General features: G+C 52.1%; 5 protein-coding genes across 5 annotated transcripts; all 5 read left to right on the top strand.

Moving 5' to 3' along the window:
• Positions 1 to 305: 305 nt before the first annotated feature.
• Positions 306 to 3,988, top strand: HETIRDRAFT_424552 (uncharacterized protein; the record flags this gene model as incomplete). The annotated part of the gene is made up of 4 exons (XM_009543708.1): positions 306 to 462; positions 533 to 580; positions 636 to 2,995; positions 3,053 to 3,988. 4 exons carry the CDS (start codon positions 306 to 308, stop codon positions 3,986 to 3,988), a joined length of 3,501 nt encoding a protein of 1,166 aa, XP_009542003.1.
• Positions 3,989 to 5,038: 1,050 nt separating this feature from the next.
• On the top strand, positions 5,039 to 6,262 carry HETIRDRAFT_168611 (uncharacterized protein; the record flags this gene model as incomplete). Its single annotated transcript, XM_009543707.1, has 2 exons — positions 5,039 to 5,485; positions 5,540 to 6,262. 2 exons carry the CDS (start codon positions 5,039 to 5,041, stop codon positions 6,260 to 6,262), a joined length of 1,170 nt encoding a protein of 389 aa, XP_009542002.1.
• A 913-nt stretch (positions 6,263 to 7,175) lies between these two features.
• HETIRDRAFT_115444 (uncharacterized protein) lies at positions 7,176 to 7,741 on the top strand (the record flags this gene model as incomplete). The annotated part of the gene is made up of 3 exons (XM_009543706.1): positions 7,176 to 7,339; positions 7,400 to 7,518; positions 7,575 to 7,741. 3 exons carry the CDS (start codon positions 7,176 to 7,178, stop codon positions 7,739 to 7,741), a joined length of 450 nt encoding a protein of 149 aa, XP_009542001.1.
• A 1,358-nt stretch (positions 7,742 to 9,099) lies between these two features.
• Positions 9,100 to 18,672, top strand: HETIRDRAFT_443406 (uncharacterized protein; the record flags this gene model as incomplete). The annotated part of the gene is made up of 24 exons (XM_009543705.1): positions 9,100 to 9,276; positions 9,365 to 9,551; positions 9,618 to 9,709; positions 9,765 to 10,241; positions 11,137 to 11,283; positions 11,373 to 12,340; positions 12,383 to 12,480; positions 12,529 to 15,324; positions 15,384 to 15,437; positions 15,496 to 15,624; positions 15,678 to 15,845; positions 16,020 to 16,771; positions 16,822 to 16,890; positions 16,942 to 17,004; positions 17,066 to 17,155; positions 17,210 to 17,314; positions 17,365 to 17,448; positions 17,504 to 17,564; positions 17,618 to 17,655; positions 17,722 to 17,879; positions 17,943 to 18,102; positions 18,165 to 18,213; positions 18,269 to 18,460; positions 18,515 to 18,672. 23 exons carry the CDS (start codon positions 9,100 to 9,102, stop codon positions 18,445 to 18,447), a joined length of 7,101 nt encoding a protein of 2,366 aa, XP_009542000.1. The 3' UTR covers positions 18,448 to 18,460; positions 18,515 to 18,672.
• A 1,055-nt stretch (positions 18,673 to 19,727) lies between these two features.
• On the top strand, positions 19,728 to 21,430 carry HETIRDRAFT_101123 (uncharacterized protein; the record flags this gene model as incomplete). Its single annotated transcript, XM_009543704.1, has 3 exons — positions 19,728 to 19,899; positions 19,962 to 20,474; positions 20,535 to 21,430. 3 exons carry the CDS (start codon positions 19,728 to 19,730, stop codon positions 21,428 to 21,430), a joined length of 1,581 nt encoding a protein of 526 aa, XP_009541999.1.
• Positions 21,431 to 25,881: the final 4,451 nt, after the last annotated feature.

The following is a 25,881-nucleotide window of genomic DNA, read 5'->3' as shown; positions in this document are numbered from 1 at the left end:
TCGCACTTCTTTAAGGGGCCCTCTGGGACGTATTCGACAAGATCTTTGAATCCTAAGGATGATTGAGGAGAACTGATGTGCGTCCTGTTGTCCTGCTATTCGTTTTCATCTTGACATGATCAGGCGTTTCTCAACGCAGAGAAATCCAGAAGATCTTCTGTTCGGGTCTGCAGATATTTCTTTAGGTAACGAGACTCCCAAGATGGACAATCGCTATAAACTGGGCGCTCCGTGTCCTCGAGGCGTTCCACGAGCCACCTCTTGTTTCCCTCACTCCTCGCCGTTTACTACACCACTTTTCAGTCATGGCGCACCCGCTGTGCTGGCCTGGAAAATATTTCTTTTATCCTATCGGGAACACTTCTGCAGTCTGCTTGACGAGGGATCTACCTCTCGAAGAACCTGCGAAAATCCTGTTACTTGGATGTGGAGATCCCAGAAACGTTCTGTACACCATTTTTTGTGAGCCTTTGGAGAATGGCAAGTCGTTACTGTCTTTCTTTAAAGCTGTCTATTGACAGAAACCTTTCAGGCCGGTCGCTCGATTTTACTTGCTGTGATATTGATCCAGCAATATTGGGTACGTATGAGTTCAAGTTCATCATAAAAATCATGCGAGTGCTGACCCTACGTAGCACGCAATGTCATCTTGCTCACGATGGTCATCGATCAGCAGCCTATGGAAACTGTCTGGAATGTCTTCTTTCATATGTACCTGGACAAACTTTCGCATTCGACATTCATCGATCACTGCCAGAAATTGATCAATCATTCCGACACTCTCCACAGTTGGAATGCTTCCACCTATGGGTCCTCCATCAAAATGTGCACAGAGTACACGCTCCACGAGCTGCGGCGTCATTGGTCTCTCTATGTCGACATGCCGAATCTACCACGGCAACGGATACAAGCCATTCGTGACGCATTTAATAAGCAGTCGAAGTCATCAACGAATATGTATGGCTCCGTCTTGACATCTGCCCGTTCGTCGGGCCCTCTTGTGATTCAAGCAGCTCAGATATGCTCAGAACAATTCAAGAATTACTGGACGACCGGCGTCACCTTCACTGATCGAAAGCTAGTCGCCGCCGCCAATATTCTGAACGCGACGTTTGCTTACTCCTTACAAGGAGAGGGCTGCAATGTCCATTATGGAACAGATCCACTCATCCCATTCCACCTTGCAGCTCTCTTCGGCAGTGCGAAGCGATCAGTTTCTGTTGCAGATCTTACGAAGGCCGCCCAGGCCGAGTTCAGCGATTGGTGCTCAGCTTATAAGAGTGCGATCTCTACTACATCTAGCGCTCCCATCATTCGTTTCATTGTGGGCGAAGCTACGGTCGTCTGCCGAGCCCTCAAATCCTTTGCCACAACGAGGACGCTCAATTTGTCTATCCCTGTTTCACAATGGAAGACACAGACAATCCAACTAAGCCCGGACGAATACGTGTCTCAGCCAGATGTTGCCCCGGCAACATTCAATGTTATTGAGACGTCTAATCTGCATGACCATATTGGCCTTCTGAATGTTTTAATCGCTGCAATTCCCCTTCTCTCAACCTCCTCACTCTCGAGTGTCCTTTATACAGAGTCCCTCCTGTTTCGCGGTCAAGATGCGACGAAGGAGTTCTCGGAACATCTTTATGCGGATATCACGACTATGGCTCTCCTCCTGGGCTTATGTCCTGTTGACTATCTTTCTGGCTATACTACTCGATCAAACACGCACGAATTGACGATGTACACGGTGATTGCCAAAGGAAAGGATGCTCACCAATTTCACCAAGTAACAACTTGGAAGTCTCCTACTTCTAGCAACGCCCTCACTATCCCTAGCAGAGCTGCGTTCAGACCCCCAGCCTTCGACTCGCACCAATTGGGAACTCTCTTGTATGATATATACCACCAGCTTTTCGAACAAGAGGATTCTATGCACTTCTTGAGGCTTAATCAGCAAAACTTGCTGAAAGCCGTTTCCAGCTCGAATCTCATCCATTACATGCGAGAGAGCTTTGTGCTATTCCTTAAACTCGTCAGAGAGAGGCTTGGAATTTCTGCGCAGCAGTGGATGGATGTAATGGACAGGTTCTTCAACCTCGAGGACGCGGATCAGACTCTCCCGATGGATACGGTCAACTACAATGATCTATGCGCGCAGTTATACCGCCATGGCGTACATAAAGTGCCCTTTTACAACACGGAGCTTCCCAAAATTGGTAGATTTGTACTCTGGGATAGCGTTCCTCCCGTAGTTCGGATCATCTTTGCTGTCCCCCGGGACAATTTGGCAGCTTTGGAGGACACCTTGAATAAAGCCGGCACCCCTCTGCTGCAGTGCGACGTGCGTGGTACTTGGTCTCATAACACCTTCACATCAGTATATGTGGCATTCGGAGCCGTTGTTTCAATGGGCACATCAACTCAACCGCGCGTAGTGCTCAACGAAGATGCGGCTGGATGGAAGGGCACATCTTCACTTATAGTATCCTTCGCAATACCCGCACAGCTCTTGACATTGATTGAACCTCCCGAAAATCTCAACGTGTGCTTGTCCGTCCGAAGCACACCCGCCACGGTAGCCTTGATACCAAAGCTGGGCATGAGTCTCTGCCTATTCAGCGCCAAATTGATGGATACGTCCCTGGTCCATGTATTACCTGAACCGCCATTACCCTACAGAGAACCTATGGTCTTCCCTCCCAGTCCTGCACTGTCGGCTACGGATCGTTCGCTTCGAATAGGCCAGCCGGGCACGGTGTTCGTGGAGTTGGACGAAGAGTGCGAGTTCGTCACTTCTTTGACCGCCAGAATCCCCATCGAGAACGAAGAAGTAAAGCGTTTGTTCAGGTCCCAGTCCACACCTAAGGTCATGCAGGTATCTTCCTGCATCATGAGAGCCACTATCGGCGGCCATACTGAAGATGTCATATATCCTTTCCCCATTGTCGGGAGCCGCAATAAGCTCCGCCTTGCCCGCAAGTCGTTGTATATTGAAGTGAGCGCTACTTTGCTGACAGGCTATTGTCGAAGCTGCTAACATGACGGTTCATAGATTGTCGTTCCTGTGTCAGGGCCTTTCAAGAATGATGGAGTGAAGCTCAATCTCTTTGCAGTAAACAGGACAGGTGGTCTTCTGAACCCCTGGAACATTCATCGCCTAAATTTGACTCGTCTCCCAATCCTTGATATCAAGGCACCACAAATCGATCGGTGGCTCAACCCTCACATCGGATCGATGTTGTCTTCCCGTGAACGCTCCATGAGGAAGAAACACGATTATACGGATCCTTTGGTATTAGTCAAGGACACATTGCATAGCATATTTGTCCGATCTTCAGGCATCCAGGGCGGAGCTCCACAAAAAGTCTTCGCCTTGAGAGATGATGCAACAAACAATTGCGACACCGTCTTCTTTGTTGGCGATCTACGATATGATCTGCACTCTCACACCATGGTCTGCGACGGATATGTGCTCCCCCTCACCGAAGAACTCATGTCAAGGATCATAAGCTTCTTTAGCGCCCTTGTACAGAAAGGCAATATCGCGAATATCACTGTTTCTGGAAATGGCATGAAGGCTTGGAAGCAATTACTACCTGCGTTTGTCGAGCGCTGCCGGTCCTCGTGGACGCATGGGGCCAACTGCGAGTACAAGTCACAGAACAAGATTCCACTCACGGAAATTATGGAGGCAGATCCGCTATGCAGTTGTGGCAGGGGGAAGGACGTAGAGGGCATGGCCAAAGTCGCTCTCTGGAGCAAGCTAGCGCCATATGTGACCAGGGTCGCGCTGTCCCCTCTTTTTGCCGTTTCATATCTCGAAACGATTGGTAGAGACCCGTCAGCTCACAGGTGCTACTCATGCAGGGGGAAAGGTAAGCCGAAGATCAAGACGTGTAAAATATGCAAGAAAGTACGGTACTGTTCCGAGGAGTGTCAGAAGAAAGATTGGAAGAGCCACAAAAGGGTATGCAAACCGAGTGCTTAAGCCGGTCGTTATCGATGACAATGTCATAGTCCCCCTTCGGTCCGTAGTTGTTCTATCGTTCTTTGTCTCCTAGCATTGTATCTATCATTTTTTCTTTCCAAATTCAATACCAGTTGAGCCCGTACTGTAGTATACATAGGACCCCATACTTGATGAAAAAAATTGAAGAGGCGAGAGAGAGACAGGGCCATGACCTCGTCAGATTTGCGCCTTAGACCAGCAACGGCTCTCCTGCTGCCTTGACTGACTCTACCCGCCTCGAGGTCAGCAAGTGAGCTAACGAGACGAGTACCATAGTGACTTATAGGGATGAGGTGAACCGAGATTCGCATCTGAACCGTACACAGGTAGTTAGGCCTACGCGGATGTTTCTGCATTGTCAAAATTCGAGGTGAAAGGTGCATTACTTATTTTGCCTACGCTGCTGCTGGTCCTTTCCTATAGGAATGACAATATTAGTGACAATTCTCAGGGAGTAGATTCGACGCAGATGTGCCACCATGGAATCAGCACAATCCGGAACAAAACGAAGGACACAGGAACAATGTCAAGAAAGATGAGATTCATCTGTATGGGGTGGCAAGCGCCATTGACGCGCTCATCGCCACACGGACGAGCGTACGTACAAAGATAACAATAAGGATTTGGATGTGCCACCGCCGGATTAATCTCCGGTGCCGTGACTTGGAAAAGAAACTCGCTCCTTGCTGAGACAAAGCTTGCAGAAGCATCACCGCCTCGATATGACGTCTTGACAAAGAGCTTTGTGACCTGTGGGACAACGTAACGCAGAAGTTCGGCTGACCCCGAGTAAGGGATATGAACGCACAGTTAAATACGAGGCTTTCCCAACAGAACATGCCCTCACTAGCCCTCCTCCATTAATTACTCCCCACCAACCAACATCTGCCAACTGATCTTCGACAACTACCTCCGCCACCTACCACCTATCAACTGATCTTCAACGACTACTACCAACTGCCACCCGCCGACTACCACCCAGTTATCACCCGCAGACCACCTTACCACCGCCAACTACCACCCGAAATCATGGACACTAGTGCTGCCACCCACGCGTCGCAAGATTGGATCGCGCTGGGATCGCAAGACAGCGTGGTCCCAACGCCGGATTGTGACACATTCCCAACACCAGATCTTCACACAGGTCTTGACTTCTCGCGAGACCTCTACGCGCCTTGGGAACCGGAGTACAAGGTGTTCGAGATTGTTTGGGTGAGTGTGGCAGCCGTGTCGTGGATCTCGCGTAGTGGCATCCGTGGTATTGAACTGCTGCTGATCGTGATTTGGTTTCAGGCTGCCCGCGACGCGGCTTTGATGGCGTTCGGTGGCTGGGACGACGACGACACACCCGCAGACTCAAGCAGCGAACGGGCCTTCAGCGTGCTCGACAGCCCGTCGTTCAGCGCGCACGCGCTTTCCATTGATCGCGCGCCAAGTCCGGGGCACGCCCGTGGCGAGGTGCACACGTGCCGTACAGTCAGTTTCGTCCCAAGTGCTGATACAGGATCCTCACTGATATCGCGTACACAGAGTGGCAAGTCTCGAAAGAGACAAGCATTGCCAGAAGATTATTTCTCGGAGGGCACCCGCCCACGGAAAAGGAGCAAAGCTGCGGCCCATGAGGCCGCAACCAGTGGGGCCCAGACGGAGGCTGCCCAAGTGTCTCAATCCGGACCAACCTTGCAGGCTGAAGTCAAGGCCTCACTAGAGTCAACTAATATATCCAACAAATACCACGATGAGGATGATCTCCTCACCGAGGTACCACAGGTTGAAGCTATACCGTCAACCTCTGCAAGACCTAGCCCTCAGCTAGCAGAAGAGGCAGGTATATTGTTCTTGCCGGTGGAGGAGGAAGCCGGAGTGGAAGATGAAGAGCCAAGCGATAACACCAGAGAGGGTGACGACGGAGCCCATGAAAGTAGTGGAGGCGACGGCGAGGCACATGTGGAAGCTCGATCCCAGAGCGGCGAGAACAAAAAAGATGCTGGCAACGATGCAGGCGATGGTGCGAGCGACAAGGACGAGGAATCGTCGCAGAAGAAAAAACGTGGGGTTTTCTGCGAAGTGCACAACAAATTCTTCGCAGACCGGAGTAGCTTTGCCCGACACAGAAGGACAACGGAGGGACACCCCCAATACCAGGGCAAGGTAAAATGCGAATGGTGCGGTACATTGGTGAGCCGGGGCGACGCGATGAAGAGGCATCTGTCGGATACGTGTCGTGGTCGGCATCGTGATCTCGTCGAATGAGTGGGCGTTGGTGGAGAGGGGAGGCATGAAGAGGTAGAGGTAGAAGACGGTCAGACGGGTGTGCAATTTTAGGGCCGGCCTTGAAGGGCTTGCTCACTTTTTCTTCTTGTTATCGTTTCTCCGACTCATCGATGGACATCGATCCGCGTGCTTTTTCTACAGCTTTCTACATACCGTTTCTGAGGTGCCCGTAATTTATGAGTAATATATTCTCCTGTTTCTGTCGAAATGCTTCGATGAAGATGAGTGCCCAATTAATAGCAAGAGCTCGACGAAGGTCAAGAGAGGTCAATTCGGTGATGAGTGAACGGAGAATGGAGAAAATGCAGGCGTCACCGACAAACTCCGAGAACTCCGATGGCTTCAGCGTGACCACCTTTCTTCCTCTCGCCTTTCACCGTCTCGCGATATTGAGAATCAACCATCGACGTGTGTGCTCATGACACCTGTATTGTCGTGCGCGCGCTGAATCCTGTTCTTGTCAACGTTAGACCAGTGCCATGGTTAGTGAACTGAGACCTGCTTGGCATGTTTTGAATTCCCATGGAGTCAATTGCCCGAGTACTACTTTCGAAGCTCAATCGAACACTAGGACAGGTTATGATCAGTTCAGATCAGAAATCACCAAGCTCGATGCGTCGAAAGGGGTTTTTTTCGCCTTAGCTTTCGGCAGTAGTCTTCTCAATTGTCGTGTCGTTAATCCGTCTAGGGACAGCGCACCCGCACCGCCGACTGCAGCCAACTAATATGAGCATGGTAACGAACTTTAGAGCACAATTTTCCCGCTGATAATATTTAAGATCATAAGGGACAGGACAGAGCTCATGCTATGTCGTACGTTTATGGTGGGTGTATATATGGTACTCTCACAAATGCTGAACTTGCCATCTAGACGAACCATGCCGTTGTCGACATGACTCTTAATTACGCTCGCGACATATACGCTAAATATATTCTGCAAGCGTACCAGACGTGCTTCAACACGGGGTCACACCAGGTCATACCCAACACCGAACATCCCTTGATGAACTTCTTCTCATCTGTCGTTTCTGGAACCGCTGAAGACATCGACCGTTGGTGTGTGCCGGAATGACTCCTTAGACCGCTGCTGAATGTCGTCCCACAAGTTCCGAACAGGAAACGATATACGACACTGCCAGCTCGCTCGCTTAGAATCTGGCAGAATCTCAGATCTCACCCATCAGTGTTTGAAGATGTTCATGTGCCGAAAGAATCAAAGCAGAAGTATATGTGTAGTACGTCGGCAGTTTTGACGGGAAGGCTGATGTCCATTGTTTATGATGAACAACAGGTACTAGCTTCAACGAACGATTACAAACCGATCTCGAACAGCTTATATCTGCTGTCCCACTGCACATCGGTCCTTTTCCCCAAGCGGCATTTTTAGTCGCACAACAGCAAACGTCCATCCTGCCAAATCCTCGAGGTTCAGGCTCTGCGAAACGCCAAAGTCTCTGATTGTATCGAGAGCCTATCTTTGTATCTCTTTGATAGAAAATCTACTCCCAAAACGCTTTGAGGCTTCTGAATGTGCGAAGATGGCCGTTGGGACACCATCTTGTACTTGAGAAGACTCTCTGCGACAATAGCGTTTTGGTTCAACTTGATCACGCAGCACTCAAACTCAAGGTCAGATGAGAGCAAGTGAGCTGCTGGTTTGTTCATGGCACTGTATTTGTTGAAGCCTCGTTTGCTTTGGGAACATATTTGTTCTAATCCGATATGGAGAGCAAGTTCGCCATTCAGAGCTCGCCTGTTTTGCAATGGACGGAAATCGACGACTGATCGCATGAGGGTGCATCCTCCAAAACATCCTCCATGATGGTCTCGTTTCACGAGTCAAGCCTCCCGTGCTCACGAAGAGATCACGTCTTCTCCATCGATACTTTGAGCCAAATTCTCTTTGACACTATGCATTCATGAAGAAAGCACTCTAGCCGATATAATTATACACAGTCTAACGCACATTACGTTTGACGAAGAAGCTGACAGTCGATATGGTCTGAGAAAGAGATTGGGAAGGCCTCGGAGATTGCTTCCTCTTTCTGAAATCCTGTTTGCCATAGCGTTCCGTCTGCCAGTGGGATGTCATAAAAGAAAGTACAAGGCAGGCCTGGAGACAGAAAGGTTGTCTTCAGCAGTTCCATCGAAACGAAGGAGCACTGTGGGAGCCAGCTAGCCATTGATCTTTTGGCCCTTACCCGATAGAAGAACGGAAGAAGAAGCATCCTTTGCCACAGCCAACGGAGAAAGCAAGCATAATGAAGAAGAATGACGTATGTACGCACAAGCGGCAAACGCAGAGAAGCCCGCCAGTAGAAGCGAGTGCGGAGACAGGCGCACCTCCGCCGTCAGTCCCCGAGGGTCGCGACCTCAGGTGGCATCAACTCAGTGACCTTTGCCACCGATGCCACATGGGGGAGTCCGTCAACAAGAGGGCATCCGGAACCAGCCAGGACCCTTGAAAGCCACCTCTCGCTTGAGTTCATCTCCGGTGCCGCAACCTTCGAGAGAAAGCAAGCAGGCCCGTCGAAGCCGAGGACAACTTCCGTCATGGCGTCGGAAGCATCGGGCCTGAGGCGGAAAACAAGACAAAAACAAGTGGCTATCCACCTCCTAGCCACAAAGCAGTGATGCACAAGGGAAACGTCGGCCAACGCCGAGGTGGCTTAATCTCAGTTAAATACGGACTCGAGGCTCTTTGAATGAACTACCCCCGCAACTGCCACGATCGACGAACCACTGTCACCTTACCACCGCCAACCACCGCCAACCACTACCACCTCCAACCACCACCCACGAACCACCTGTACCAAATGGCACGATCAATCCACTACCACTACGAGGATGAAGACGCACCTGTCTACTCAGGACCAAGCTCGATGGATAGGGCGTTCCCATTGCTGGAAGTCTTCGCGTCAGATCCGGCCACATGGTTGATGGAGGCGTCTCGCCAACCATTCCGTCCATGGAACTCTGCTTCGGGCCCAGGGGTAAGTCCAATATAGTTTGTTCATTCATGATCGACACCAGCGGGTCGGTAAACTCTGTGAGGCCTTGTCGCTGACTCTTTGATGCCAGAGCACCCACCAGTCACCCCGGAGACCAGACCTGGACCACCGTGGCATGAATGGTGAACGCAGACAGGACTCGCAGCGCTTTCTCCCGCCATCACCTCCAACGCCCAAGTGGCTTCCTGCATTCGGTCTCGATGATCCCATCGGTCACAGAGACGAAGGAGCTCCCCTCTTGGCTCAGACTTCTTTCGGTGATTATTATAGTCCCTCTTGATCCATGCCACTATCTGATCTTCCCGTCTTGAACTATCTCGTAGAAGATCTGCCATGTCGCCTCGATCCGCGAGGTGTTGGAGAGGAACGAGCAATGCCCTTTGGGTCGTATCAACTGCCCCCGATCCGCGACGTCGTGAGTCTCATGCTATGATATCAACGTCGTCTCTCCAGCTTACATGGCTTCGCAGATCGATCCCGAGCTTGACTTGGCCTTTCTGTCGAGTGATGCGAACGAGAGACCTTCTAAGAGAAAACGAGGCATGAATCCCGGAACCGAAGCTGAACAGGGTCCACACGTCGTACCCTGTATGCCAGCAGAAATCGAGCCCATACTCGATACCACAGTAACATTCAACACGCAGCATGGCGAAGCAAATAGCCTCGACATGCCACAGACTGCGAAAGTCATACAGTGGCCTGCAGCAGGGCCTAGTCATCTACCAGCACCACCAAAGGCCGGTACATCGACCACGCCGATCAAAAAAGATGTTCAGGCAGCGATCAAGGTCCAGGCCGAAGGCAAGACGTCAAAAACCATGCTGTTCTACTGCGAGCTGCACCACGCCACATACAAGGGGCACAGCAGCTTCTCGCGACACAAGAGGACGACGCCAGGCCACGCAGAGTACAAAAAGCCGCCCGAATGCATGTACTGCCACAAGAAGGTGAGCCGCCTGGATGCCCTGACGCGGCATCTGTCGAATTCGTGTCGTGTGGTTCCCCGTGATGTCTTGCAGGGGCTGTAAAAGGTGGAGGGCGCAGGGAGGCGACGAAGGGCTCCGCATGGACGTGGGAGATGGGAGCTTACCTTTATACTTGCATGTTTCGTGTGTCTTGGAGCCCTCCCACGCTCATCGATGGTTATCGATCTCTGTACTTGTTTGTCCTTCCTAATACTGCACTTGATTCGATGTTTCTTGTTTTATGGCTTGGAATGATGTCGACGATACGGATGAGTGGGATAAAGAAGAAGAGCGTGAGACGAGTTTGCATGCTGTTTACAGAATAGCTCGGCTCAGCCTTGCCGGCCGAAGGCACGCAAGTAACTCCTCGGGTTTGCATACTAGTCAGTATGGGCGAGAATCTGCGAGCATCGACAAGCTGATTGGAATATGAAGTTGATAAAATGTTAGACCACGCTTAGGATCACTAACGAGAGATCAGGCATGTGCACGCCAGTCCGTACAGCCTTCACCAATTTGCTCAAATCGCGTCCAGTATCTATCCGCTAAAAATTGAAGATGCACTACAAGCCGGACTTGCCGAAATTGTCGAGAGAGAGATTTGGACTCGATAATAGGAACGGTCCTGTTCATCCAGACTGGAGCAACAGCCTACAATTGCTCGAGCACTGTCCATGAAATTTTCAGAATGCCGAACATAAGAACTCGCAGACTCGAACAGCTCTCGAGGAGTCAGAATACACAGCGAGAGGGCCAAAAAAAAACAAGAATCGAATTGAATCATGATAATATGAACGAAAACAAAGGATGTCTGTCCCCGAACTACGAGCCCAGTAACAAACACACGATAGCATGTACACTGACCTCAACTCTACAGAGACGAAGCAGCCCAAGCGTCCTCGAATCCACGCGACACCATAACGGCGCGCATTGGGAGGCCGGACTCGGACCACGATATTCTTCCACGACCGTAACAGGTCTCCAAGATGGATACGCCCCGAGGGGTAATGGAGACCTTGACTTGGTACATGGAGCAGACACGGAGCATACTCACTGATTTCACGAGAATTCACCTAGCGAGACACCAACAGATGGAAGGAAATTATTTTGCAGGGAGAAAGCCGACGCGAGCGACGAGAGTTTAAGGCGCTTGAAGGCTATATACGAAAGGTTGCAGCTCCGCTCGAAACTGGGGCGGAGGGGCAATGGCGAAGCGTGGCTGAAGACCATCAACACCTCGTCGCTGTATCCTGTTACTGCTCCGTCTGCTCTCTGACGATGGCGCAGTGGGGCCAGGGCCAGCCTGGCTACCAATATCCCCTTCAAACGGGATTTCAGAACCAGAACCCCGCTTTTCAGCAGCAAGGCTACCCGCAAGGCGGTCTTGCACCGCAACCCATCGGATTCGCCGCGCAACGTCCTCCAGGATTCCAGCAGCCTCAGCAGACAGGATATCCGGGCGGAGTACAAGGTCTAATTCCCCAGCAGACTGGTTTATCTGGTCTCGCTGGAGGATTCAATCAACAGCAGCAGCGACCTCCGATCCCGCCCGTGCCGCCCATCCCATCACAGTATGGTCAGCAGCAGCAGCTACAGCAGAGCGGCTTCCTGGGCGCGCAGCAACAGCAGCCAAGTCGATTCCTTAGCCCTTCGCCGGCTCTCGGCGGTCCTGGGCTTGCACCCCAGCCAGCTGGCTTCCCCGGTCGTGTCGGTGGGGGTTTGCAGCCGCTGGTTCCGCAGGTGACGGGTTTCATAGACCCGCGTTTGCAGATGATGTCCAGCACCTTCTTGCCCGCGAATCAGTCTTCGCCATACAATGCTGCCGGCGCTCCACAGCTCTTCCAACCACAGCAACAGCTCGGCGGTCTTTCGCTCCAGCAGAGCTTCCAGCAACACAATCAGGAAGTCAAGGGCACCGCGGCCCCAAGGGTCCCGTGGGCGCTGTCGAAGGGGGAGAAGAAGAGCTACGATCAGATCTTCCGGGCATGGGACGCGAGCGGGACGGGATTCATCGATGGTGGGACCGCTATCGAGGTATTTGGTCAGAGCGGGCTTGGCAAGGACGACTTAGCTCGGATCTGGTGCGTTGCTGTGCTGCAGTTCATGCTGTGCTCCCATATCAGCGTTCTTATTGAGCTCTCTAGGACCCTCGCTGACGGCGATAACCGCGGTAAACTTAACATGGCCGAGTTTCACGTCGCCATGGGCCTGATCTATCGCAGTATGTGATCTGGCCTCCAATTGTCTGTTACTTGCTCATAGGCTGCAGAGCTTAATGGGAACGAGATTCCCGATGAGCTTCCCCCAGAACTCGTACCACCCTCCCACCGCGACCTTGATACCTCCATCACTTTCCTCAAAGACGTCCTTAAGAACGATGCACGCGCTCGCTCCCCAGGGAATCTCGACGCGCCCGTTTCGCGAATGAAGGAGCGCTCCTTCATGTCGTCAGGTGCGCCGGGCGCCGGCGGACGGCAGGACGCGACGGTCTACAAACACACAGACTCCGAGGCCCCGGGCAGCTACTACACCCCGCGGAATCGCCAGTTCGACCGCAACACCGTACGCACAGAGCGTGAACGCGACAACCCCGCCTCCGACCTGTCGGACATGAAGCGTCAGCTGGAGAACACGGCGAAGATGCTTGACCGCGTCGCGGACGATAATGCCAACCGGACGGCAGAGGACGATGCTCTTGAGCGTGAGATGCGAGATCTCCAGCGTCGCGTGAAGCATGTGCAGGAAGACTTGGAGTATTATACGCGCGGCCCGAGGTCAGCGCGCACTGACGAAGAGCGACGCAAGCTCGAGAGAGAGCTGTTGCATCTGATGCACGAGGAAGTGCCCGCTGTGGAGAAGAAGATCCAGGAGCGGGAAGAGCGCAAAGAGCGAGAGAAGAGGGAGTGGGATCGCGAGCGGGACAAGCGGAACGACAGGTTCGGCAGGTTTGACGATAGAGATCGGGAGTATGGCAGTTACTCGCGGGACGGCGACCGGGACCGGGATAAGTACGACAGGTACGACCGGGACAGGGAACGCGATCGCGATCGCGACTATGGCAGGGACAGGTCGTATCGTGAACGCTCGCACTCGCGTGAACGCACGCGCAACTACGACCGTCCGCGCAGCCCTCCTGCTGCACGTTCTCCTCCACCCCCACCCCCTCCCGCTGCGCCTTCTAGCTCCATCTCTAAACCCCCCCCTCCACCTCCTGTGCCGAACGCCTCCCCCGCTCCGTCCACGAAAAACATGACCCCGGAGGAGCGCAAAGCGTTTATCCGTGAACAGGCCGAGCGACGCATGGCCGAGCGGATGGCCGCCCTGGGCGTCACCCCGTTGCCTGGCTCGGGGGGCAGCAGGCTGGACACGAGCGTCGAAGACCGGCTTGCACGCGAGAAGAAGGAAGCCGAGGAGAAGGCGCGCGAAGCCGAGAAGGCGGCGGAAGAGCGTGAGAAGGCCAGACGGGAGCGGCTCGAGGGCGAGAAGGCCGTCAAGGAGGGCAGGACGCCCCCGGCATCCGTCCCGTCCACTCCGGTCGTCGCAAAGCCCCCCGCCCCGCCCCCGCCGAAGCCGAGAGCCCCTGCGCCGCCGCCCCCGAGAAAGGCGCCTGCCCCCCGTGCCCCCACTGCGCCGCCTGTGTCCGCTCCCGTACCTCCCCCTGCACCTCCCGCACCCCCTGCCCCTGTCGTGTCCGAGGTTGACCCAGAGGAAGAGCGTCTCAAGGCGCGCGAAGAGGCATTACGCAAGCAAAGAGAAGAGCGTCTCGCGCGTTTCCGGCAGCTCGAGCAGGAGGAGGAAGAGGAGCGCCAGAGAGAGGAAGAGCTGATCAGGCGACGGAGCGAGGAGGCTGCGCGGCGCACGAAGGACGCAGAGGAGCAGCGGAAGAAGGAGGAGCGCGAGGCCAGAATACGGCAGATGGAGCTTGAGGAGGCGGAGGAGCAGCGCAAGGCTGAAGAGGAATTCGCAAGACGAAAGGAAGCGAGGAGTAGGGCATCAACTCCGGCACCTTCTATGGCCCCTCCCTCCAACGGCTCTGCACCGCCTGCACCGCCCCCGCCGCCGCCCCCGCCTGTCCCGCCAATTCCAGCATCGTCGATTGGGAGCCCTGCAGACAAGGCGAAACACAATCCTTTCAATCGCCTCGCTAGCTCTGGCAGCGCTGCAGCATCCCCTGCTGCTGTTTCCCCCATGAGCGGTAGTACAAACCCATTCTTCAAGCCCCAGACCCAGCCTGCTCCGGCACCTCCAGCCACATTCAGCGTGCCTCCTCCCCCGAAGAGCCCCGGGCCCGCCAAGTCATCGTACCAGACTGCCCCTGCCGATAGTGACGAGGAATGGGGCGATGTTCGTGAGAAAGAGGACAACGATAGCGACAGTGAGGACGAGCTCGATTCCTCGCGCGCCACACGCAACCGCCTCGCGCAGCAGCTCTTTGGTAGCATCCTCCCGCCTGCTAGGCCTCAATCTGCCGCGGGTGCAGGCGCAGGCGCCACGCCGAAGCCTGGATCGCCATTTGCACCGACACCTCCCCCGCCCCCGCCGTCTGCGCCTCCCGCTTCAGTCTCTCAGACTGCTGACTCAGGCGCACCTCCGCCACCACCACCGCCACCACCCCCGGGTGCGCCCCCGCCTCCTGCTGCGATGGCAGCGCCCACGCCTGCCCCTGCTGGCGAGCGCAGTGCCCTGCTCAGCGCAATTCAGAGTGGCGCACGGTTGCGAAAGGCAGTGACGAACGATCGTAGCTCCTCTTCTGTGTCGGGGCGTGTCATCGGTGACACCACCCCTCCCCCACATATCAACGCTGCACCAACGCCTGTCTCGCCTCCCTCTCCTGATTCTCCCATAGATGGCAGCAGGCTGGTACAGAGAGGGGACAGCAGGCATTCTGTGGACTGGTACGCTGGGATGGCGGCTGATCATGGCGTTCCTTTGAGTCGGGAACCAAGTGGGTTGGACAAGATGGTCGAGGAGGATGAACAGGACAGCGAACCCGAATCTTTACCAAATATTCAAGTTGATATCATCGAAGAAAGTAATCCGCTGGATGACGTCGACAAGGCCACTGGTGAGATCTGTTTCTATTGGACGACTATAGGCGGATTTTAACAACATGCTTTGCGGCAGAATTCCGCACGCGTTCTTTGTACGCATATGAAGGCCAACGGCCAGAAGATCTCTGTTCGTCTTGTTTGTCACATCTCACAGGGTTCGTTTTGATGACTCGAGGACTCCGCAGCATTCGGCGAGAACCTTGTTCTTACCGCCCACCCCTCCAAGTCGGGCGGAGACTGGTGGTATGGCACTGTTGTACGAGACGGCAAATCGGGCTTCTTCCCCAAGACATACGTACAGTCGTTCGAGTCCGGTGCGTGTTCGTCTATGTCCTTTTCATCTACGTGATCTCAAAGGTCTTTTCAGCCAAAGCCAAGGCTGTCTACTCTTATACGGGCGGTAATGCAGACGAGCTGCCTTTTGCCGAAGGCGACACGCTTTCGATCATCGACAAGAGCGAAGGTGATTGGTGGAAGGCAGAACAGGGCGGTGTGGTTTTCATTGTGCCCGCCGCGTACCTGGAACTCGTCGAGGGTTAGTTGATCAACCAAACGTTTATCCCTTGAGTCTTTCTTGTTTACATGTCTTTTGGCTGGCAAACAGGCTAAAATACTTCCTTTCTTTTTTTCCCCCTTTCTCTTCTTACATGTATACCTCTCGAATAAACAAACACACATTATACTGGACTACACTTAATACGTGGGACAGCTCGCCGCAAGTCTTCACTACCTTCAACACCTGAGGCATCGACGATGGCAAGCGCGGACCGCACGAGCTTCAGCGAACTGGTAAGCGGGGACGACAGCTCGGATTCGGAATACCTCTCCTTTTCAGATTCGGATGACGAAGACGAAGGCCAGACCGAGGCTCAGCGGAAGGCGGACCGGGAGGCGCGTGTTCTGGAACGGCAGAGGGTGCTGGAAGCCGCAGGTTTGATCGTAAAGGAAGATGGGAGACGGCCTCCACCAAGGCCTGTCCGGCGCAAGGCGGTGCTGGCGAGCCCGGGCAAGAAGAGTCGCCCGCCGCCGCCGGTCCCTTCGTCTGCTGCAAACCGCGTGTCGGCGATTTCCACCGCGTCGGACAAGGATCTTCCCCCCGTGCCGGACCGCGATCGCGATCGAGATCGGCCGACCCGTGACGAGTTCGCTCGTCTGGACGACGCCTTTGACCGGTACGAGGCGTTCAAGCTGGCGACGGGCGAAGGCATCAACAACCGCCTGTCGATCGCGTCTTCTGTCGACAGCAGCAGCCTGAGCCCCACCCCGTCGTCGCCGCAGTCTCTTCGGCACACCAAATCACAGGAGAGTGAGAATCGGTCGCATTCGTCTTGGCTTCATATATTGGGGCGCAGTCGGACCCCCGTGGGGGAGTCGGAGAGGAGGGTCATGCCCATAATCTCTGGTCCGATTCTCAGCAACGAATCGACGCCTGTGAGGGAGAACAGCCCTACGTTTGGTTCGGTGAGTCTTTCGGCGTTTTCGAGAGAATACCGATTCGACCTCTTCGTCAGTCGTGGGCCAGCCTCGTGGACAAGTCGGCCCTGGACGAGATACCGCAGCGTGAGCGACGACGACAGGAAGTAAGTTGAGAGTAACATAAATGCGCACATCCATCGTTGACTTCCCGTCAGGCGATCTTCGAGTTCATCGCGACTGAGGCCGCGTATGTCCGCGATTTGCAGCTGATAGTGGAGGTAAAGCCGTTCAAATGCTCATATACCCTCCCGGGAGACACTGAACCTCCTGGGCCTGCAGATATTCTATGCGAGCATGCTCAGCATATTGGAACAGAAAGAGGTCACCGTCATCTTTGCAAACGTTGAGGATATCTTATTGACCAACACCGTTCGTCGTTTGTTTACTTCCTCGTCGAGAATTACTGTTAACGTGGGGATGCAGACTTTTTTGAGCTCCTTAGAGGAACGACAGCGAAATTGCCGCTTGTACATTGATCAAATCGGTGACATCCTCGACCAGAACATGTCAAATATGCAGGTCTACGGCGTGAGCTCATTCATCATGCGCAATATACCGTGCTCCTTACTTTTCGCCAGGAATACTGCAGCAATCATTCTCAATCGATCAAAGCGCTCCAATCTTTACGAGAGATCAATCCGGCTCTGGGGGCGCATCTTCAGGTCTGCAGCTCTCGTTCGGTTTTGTTGGAGTTGATGAGGCTGAGCGTTTTTGCAGAAACTCAGAGAAGACCCGACCATCCGGAACCTAGACCTATCAAGCTATTTACTTGAACCCAGTATGTCTTAGTACTCTACATTCATAGTCATTTACTGAAGGGCCCTCGTATAGTGCAAAGGATCACTCGATATCCCCTGCTAATCAAACAGGTGAGCGCTGAGAACAGTTTTTCAGGTCAGTATCAATAACAATAACAGCTGAAGTGTCATCCGTAGATACTTCACTATACGGACCCAGACCAAGATCGCAAAGCAACGGAACGCGCCCTCCGCACCGCAGAGCAGATTCTGAGCCACATTAATGAAACGATACGGGAACAGGAAGGCCGTGAACGTCTGAGAGTTCTCTCGCAAGACCTCTGGATTGGTCAGGGGTGAGTTACACTATGCTCTCATTCATGAACGATGCCCATTGCTCATCATGCGTGCATACTCAGCCGGCTCGACCTTACTGCCCCTACACGCCATATGGGAGAACGGAGACTGATCAAAGAGGGTCCACTATCTAAAACGAAGAGCGGGAAGAAGTTGCGCGCGTTTTTGTGCAGCGATATCCTCGTCCTCACGGATGAGCAGGCAAAATCTCTATATCGAATGGTAGGTCACCGCGCACGCGCACTCTTCACTTTCAGTCGACTGATAATCCAAACTTTTTCAAGCCTATCCCTTTATATGAGGTCCACGTTCGCGAGCTACCAGGAAGCAGAGGTGCGCGAAGTGCTAGTACGAGATTAAGTCGTTGGATTGAACGCTCAACCCGTAGATGATCTCGCATTCCAGCTCGTGATCGCATATCCTCGGGGAGGCGACAAAATCGCATTGCGAGCTCCTTCCGCACGAGATTGTCACATGTGGATGGCAGATATTGATATCGCATCTCAGGCGTGCAGGGATGCTGAACGGCGAGCGGCGCGGGGTTCGGCGCGGAGGTCTATATCTTGAGCTATCTGTGAAGGTGCATCCCATATTCTATGAGCCGGTACGCTGGAGCTGACCGCGGGATATGCAGACCATGCTTCTTGATCCTTTGCGAAAATTCGGGCTCCCCCTTTCTTATTACCTTCTCTGTATATCCACAGCCAATCTCTTCATCCATATAACTCATAGACGCAGTACAATACTCTCATGGTTTCTAGTCGGACACTTATCTATGAATTTCAAACCGGGTTGTAGTTCATTGTTATTTTATTGACAGGGTCTTGCACAATTTTCTGGAGTGTCGTGCCAGAAAAAACCGGGTTCCTGAGCGCTTCGCCCCTGATATGGGAGAAAAGCGTCGGACCTCCCTGTGTCTTCGAGATTTGATTGTTTGTGATCTCCATCCGAGCGAAAGTCCTGGAGATGGTAGGAGAGGGGTAGGTAGAGCCATGGTAAGATGAAGTACTACAAAGAGGTGAGCACACAATGTACTAGGAGCATTAGCCCCAGCAGGCCTGAGGGCGTGACAGGGCTTTGCTGATCATCCCGACCTGCGGTGCCCAGTATTGGCTCAGGAACCCGGTTTTTTTCTGGCACGACACTCCAGAAAATTATGCAAGACCCTGTAGAAACAACCTGCCTACTGCCAAATCGTTGGCCTGTTGTGAGGAAGAAATGGTTGCCAATGATCGTATTTCACTTTTCGGTAACGTATCCTCCGGGTTAAGTGCTTATAATTACTTCATAAGATCTTGACTTAATAAATAATATAATATATGGATATGTTTCCCACGATGCCTTTCAACAGTATTTGGGACAGTCATATACAGTCAGCTTGGTTGGAGTAGGTCAGAACAAACCTTCATGCCATACTTCAAATGAATAAATTTTCTCACCTTTAATCATTCTGAGGGCTGACTAGCGCTGACCGTGAGAGAATAGCAGTTAGAACAACCATCTTAAAGCCTCAAACGTGCACCCACAATGCAACAGGTCGATGAAACCCACCCACATTCTTCAGAATCTTCTCCGGCGACATACTAGGTCCTCTACTACTCTGCGTATCCGCCCTGCTTTACCGAAAATACGATGTCGCATGAGTACGGCTTCGCCGTCTTTAAGCGCTGACTCGTCCCTTGTTCCCAACACTCAGGTCGATGGCAACGTTGCGGCGTCATCAGGTCAGGATTAGGTCTCCTGCTGATGTCATTGACTAGCAGCTTAGATGGTTTTCTAATCGCTTGTATTAGACAAAAATTGTTACGAGGAGTTCTATCGTTGCACGACCAAACGGTGGATCTACAATGAAGCTCAGCGTGCGTACAAAGCTTCTTGCTGGGAACTTTTACTTACACAACACTGCGAGTTCAGAGATGGAGAAACGATATGCAAGATTCGATGTTCTTGCATTGCAGAAGGTTGCTGTCGGCGTGGCTGGGGCTGCGATGTGTACATCAATGGAGAAGCTTGCGGAAGGTAAGGCGAATCGTCTTGATGGTCTAGCTACTGCCCGGATATGATACTTATATACTTTCCAGGTTCTTACAATAAAGTATTTCTTCTGAGATTCGATAACGACAAGGAAGTCATTGTTCGCATACCGTGTCCCATTGCCGGCCCCCAGAGTCTAGTTATCGCGAGTGAAGTAGCTACGCTCGACTACGTGGCACGTCATCTCCACATTCCTACTCCGCGCGTTCTTGCCTGGAGTCGCAACGGTAGCGAGTATTCCGTTGGTGTGGGATACATCATCATGGAGAGACTTCCTGGTGTACCTCTGACAAAGCGTTGGATGGATACCAGGGGCGGTGATTTAACTGAACTCACTAGACGCATCGTTGACATGGAGAAATTGTTCACCGAAAAGAGGTTTTCACAGATCGGCAGCTTGTACTACAAAGAAGATGTCGCTCCTGAGCTGCAAGCACGTCCACTGTACGCCAAAGACTTTCCGGACGATGGAGCATCGGAGAGGTACCGCATCGGACCTACAGTACAAAGGGAATTTTGGCGGGGCGAACGTTCCGTGATGAATATTGACCGAGGACCTTGTGAGTCTGTTTCCATTGAAACTCTGTATCCTTCCTTCAATATCAATATATAATCCACAGGGCCTGATGCTCAATCGTACGCAAAAGCCATCGTAAATTGCGAAAAGCAATGGTTGAAGACCTACGCACGACCGCGCCCTCTCAATGACCCATGCCGTCTGTCTGATGACGATGCATCTCCTGATGCCCACCTTGAAGCACTCGATCGTTTCCTTACCGTTCTACCCTTCTTGAATCTACCGGAGGAGTACCTTCCCCACAATATCTGGCACCCTGATCTTTACGATGGCAACATTATGGTTGAGGCTGAAGGCTTTCCCAATTTCACTGGCATAATTGACTGGCAGCATGCATGGATCGGTCCTAGATTCATGCAAGCAGAGTTCTCACGCATGTTTCTCTACACAGGCACCATGATCGACATGAAACCCAACTTTCCTCGCCTTCCCGACGACTTCGATACGATGTCACCAGAAAATCAAGAAGAGGCCAAACGTCAATTGCAACTTGCAGGACGACATATAATCTATATGATGACCGTTTCGGAACGCCATCCTTTACATGCAAACATTACCCGTCATCCTTGCTACAGGACCTATGTTACGCCGTTTAAATGGGCCGGACGAACATGGACAGATGGAATTGCCGCTTTCCGACACGCTCTGCTCGTAATGACTGACGACTGGAAACATATCGCCGGACCGGATGTCCCTTGCCCTATATCCTTCTCGAAGGCCGAAGAGGAGCGGCAAATGGAAACCTGGAGGCGAGTGACGGCTCGAGAGAAATGGGTAGAGACCGTTCAGGAGAAGCTCCATGTACAACAGGATGGTGCTGTTGAACCACACGAGTATGAGTCCATGAAACGCGCTGCGGAGGCCCTACGCCCGTACTGGAACGAAAAGGTCGCTGGTCCTTGGCCTTTGCAGGATGGAGCTTGGTCGTCGTTGTTGTAGATTACATCCATCTTAGCAGCTCTTGATTGTAGATTTGGACGGAATTCAATCGATCGAAATTACTTGGCGAGTCTCGTAGAATGTATATGAATCTCCAGTACTCGCGTGAACGGATATGGGTTCTTAGACGAGTACAAGTACAAGCAGTGTCTATCAGCGCAGCCAGTTTGAGACACAGGTCTCTGAGTCTATGTAAACTCAAGGGCGAAGGCTACATTTAAATTCAATTATGCAGCACATCAGAAACATCCCGAAAGGTTCTTCGAACATATGAGGAGCAGTGTAGGTGTATACAGGGGCCTCAATGGCGCTGTTCGTTACCGCGTCGTCACTTTCTCGCTTGCATCGATGACTCGATGACTTTCGTAGTATTTGGGACAGTCATATACAGTCAGCTTGGTTGGAGTAGGTCAGAACAAACCTTCATGCCATACTTCAAATGAATAAATTTTCTCACCTTTAATCATTCTGAGGGCTGACTAGCGCTGACCGTGAGAGAATAGCAGTTAGAACAACCATCTTAAAGCCTCAAACGTGCACCCACAATGCAACAGGTCGATGAAACCCACCCACATTCTTCAGAATCTTCTCCGGCGACATACTAGGTCCTCTACTACTCTGCGTATCCGCCCTGCTTCACCGAAAATACGATGTTGCATGAATACAGCTTCATTGTCTTCAGGCACCTGTCCCCAACACTCAGGTCGGTGTAGGGTTCCGTGAGTAATTCACGGACAGTTGTTAACAAATGTTAATAACATTTGCCTCTCCGAGGAATTTCTAACATGAGTTAATAACAGATTAATAACAATTGTATATAAAGCGTTATTAACATGTTAAAAACCGATTTATTTACATGTTAATAAAGAAAGTGGTGTTAATAACAAGTCACCAGCTCCGGTATGATTCCATCTCCGGTCGACCATGTTTGCCAGCCGAAAACTGACTTGAATTGTTCACTGAATACCCCGACCTCATCTTCGATCTTCTCCATCAGATCAGGGTCCAGAGAAAAGTTGAGGAAACATGCATAATGTGAGTCCTGAGAATTTTCCACAAAAGGCAGATTTGATTCTGGGGGTATGCCCAATATCAGGTGATGCAGTTCCGCGAGAACAGTCTCAAAGCTAACGTCATTTGACTCGGTGGACATGGCGCGAGTGGGAAATGGGTAACGGAATGTCCAGAGCGGGAACTGATGCAGTCCGAGACAAAATTATTATTTTGCAGGGAGAACATAATTGTACAGCCACAACCTTCAATATTTCCACCTGGCCCTTTGTTACGACTGCTCGTCGGTAACCCCAAGAGTAGGAGGTTCTTCCCTAGGTCACTCGTGGAGGATGTGTGGAACGATGGTCTCGACTGTACGTGTAGCACAGGAGCCAGAAGTGTATTGCGATATAGCAATGAAGGCTGTGGTAGGAAGACTACAGTGGATGAGGGTGCTGTGGTAGGAAAACCACAGTGAACGAAGGTCCCTGTATGTGAAGATACAGGGGAACGAAGAGAATAGACTGAAGATCGTCAGCCTATTCTATGGGCCTTTTATACTACTTTGGGAAGTAGGGCGTGAGAATACCGAATATGTATCTGTAGGTATTCTCTAAGTCGTCTCTCTCAATAACGACTACTCTTGTGCTTCTCCGTTCGTCTCCTTCCGGCCAGGAAAGACTAGGAGGTTCATGCCCTGCGTGTGAGTAATTTATAAGGCGGCGTTCCATGCCCGCTAATACAATAGGCCCGTGATACTCGACCAATGATTGATGATCCATTGGGAGTGGATGACCAAGGTTAATATCTGTACCTTGGTGTATGCCTCAACCTGTGAGGCCGCGTGATATTTGTGATGATCGTATCGGAATAGACCGCCGTGTAGGCCCGATAGAACGTGATCATAACAATACCCCCTTTCTACGTCCTATTCGCCTGGTAGGACAGCGCTTGTGCGCTTCATCGCCGCTCCATATACGATTTGCTTTCTTGATGCAACGATGGTCTCCGGATGCGACTTCCGGGACATGACTTCGTTTTCTGGGAGGAAGACCGACTTACGTCGTTTGATCCTCTAGGAGTTTTCCTTCTCCGTTGAGCTGTTTGTTTGTCGAGTCGTGAGGGTATCCAGGCCTCCGCTCTCTAGGATGTTGTTCCTTCACCCGTGGGATTGTTTCTGCCGCGGGTAAACCTCATCGCGGTCTTACTTCCAGCCCGCTTCTGGAATAGTATCAAGAAAGGCGTATGAATGCGAGTGGTGTGTGGATGAAATAGAAATTCTAGCGTGTGGGTTCCGATTCGTGTCATCAGGTTCTTCTTCTTCCTTCTCCGAGGGCCAAACCTCAGTGTTTCCAGGATAGTCGTCTATCCTCATGATTTTGTTGTTTCCTCAATGGCGACCGGCGGCGTCCACGGACAAGTAGGTTGATCGCTTTACGAAGGCTTAGGCCTACTTCTCCAGACTACCTTGTACCATGCCTAAGCATGAGTCGAACGGCCAAGCAGTATCGCTCCCATACGGTGAGCTCATCTCCGGTGAGGGCGCCCAATCAAAATCCCAAGCAGTATTGTCCCCATACGGTGGACTCATCTCCGGTGAGGCAGTTTACGGCGTCCAGAGTTTGTTTTTCACAAACGTGGGCCTATGGTGGGGAATACCACGTGTAGTGTTGGGTTCGAGGCAAGGATGTGAAGAGAATTAGACTTGAAAGGCGCAGCGAGGAACAAGGAGGAGTCTGACTCCTTTTCCGGGTCTGTCCGTTCGCTTGCACGAATTAGACATCAAGACCACAGCTGATATATTGGTCGGGGTGCAAGATATATCCATGACTGGCAGTTTAAAACGTCATGCGGGACGGTCCGTAGTTTATTGTCATTTCGGACGATCCGTAGTTTAACGTCTTTGCGGACGTCCTTCATCATCAACATGGAATACCTGTGGGGAAAGATGTTTCTGCACGCCGGAATTTCCATCGGTGATGTGCATAGGGCCATAGACCAGACTTTACCCGCTCCAGATTCCACTGAGGCATGATGGACGGTTTATACTATATCAAACCGGATAACTTGTAACGCCTCAAGGTTATGAGACCGCTCAGTTTAACGCCGTGAGGTAGGCGGACCTGCAGTTTAACGCCGTGCATTAGGCGGGCTTGCAGTTTAACGCCGTGCGATAGGCGGGCTATCGTCTGACTGTGTCCCTCGAGTCACGATAGGCTTTTCCTCCGAGGATGAGGGTAGTTTAATGTCATTTCGGACATTGTCGACACATTCTCGTCAAGGATGATGTCGACCGATGATCCCTGTGCTAAAAGGGACGAGTAGTTTAACGTCGTTGCGGACGATTCAGCACCAGAGTGATGAATCACAACTCCTATGCGGTAAGGAGCACGTAGTTTAGTGTCATTGCGGACCGATTGACACCATGGCGGTCAATCCACAACTCCTATTCGGTAAGGAGCAAATAGTTTTCCGTCGTTGCGGACGCATTGGCGGCCAGGGGATTGGACGTCAATGACAACCCCTAGGTGCAGGGGCACCTAGTTTAACGTCGTCGCGGACGCGCGGTATCTTGTCAAGATCGCCACGCACGATCCCTAGAACGAAGGGACTGTAGTTTTACATCATTCCGGATGCCCGTAGTTTACCGTCATTGCGGACGTCGATGCCATTGGCCTCGAACAATCCCTATGTGGAAAGGGACAATAGTTTAGCGTCATCGCGGACGTTGTTTTGCCACAAATATTGTGGAAAAACAATGCTTAGTTTAACGTCATCCCGGACGCTGGGCGGAATAGACTTCTGGGTATGAGTGGCCTGCTCTGGTCGTTCTTCCGCTATGTGGGCCAGATGAGAGTCGCGTGATCTAGTTCCTTCCTACTAGATTTTCGACTCGAGGCACGTGTCCTAGTTGCCTCCTGACTAGGTCTTGAAGCAGAATTTCTTGCACTTCGACTTCGAGACTAGACTGAGCGCTCCATGAAGAGATGCTTGCTCTTCCATGTCCCCAGACCCCTCGCTTGGATTTGAACCAAGACGACCCGATATTCTTTTACCGAAAAGCGAGTGAATATCGGAAGCGCTTCGACCTTTTATAGGCAGGGTTCTGTGACGCGAGTCCTTCCGCGCTTCGCCAGAATGCAACCACGCTCCTTTGGTCAATGGTAGTTTAACGTCATCTCGGACGGTGGGTAGTTTTCCGTCATTTCGGACGAAGACTAGTTTAACGTCATTGCGGACCCTAGTAGTTTATAGTCATTGCGGACCAAGCCTTTGGTAGTTTTACATCGTTCCGGATGTAATTTGTGGCCTCGCATCATTAGGAAGACTTGTGAGGTAGAGGCGGCCCGCTCTCTACATCATCTCATACGCCAGCTGTAGGATCCCCTAATGCGGAAACGATCCTGTAAAACGGGAGATCCAAAGTGGGACGTCCCAAAACACCAGTCAGACCTTGA

Source organism: Heterobasidion irregulare (assembly GCF_000320585.1).
Source record: "Heterobasidion irregulare TC 32-1 unplaced genomic scaffold scaffold_02, whole genome shotgun sequence".
In the NCBI taxonomy this organism is placed as follows: Eukaryota; Fungi; Basidiomycota; class Agaricomycetes; order Russulales; family Bondarzewiaceae; genus Heterobasidion; species Heterobasidion irregulare.
Note: the sequence above shows the minus strand (reverse complement) of the source record. Positions and strands in the feature narration are given on the sequence as shown.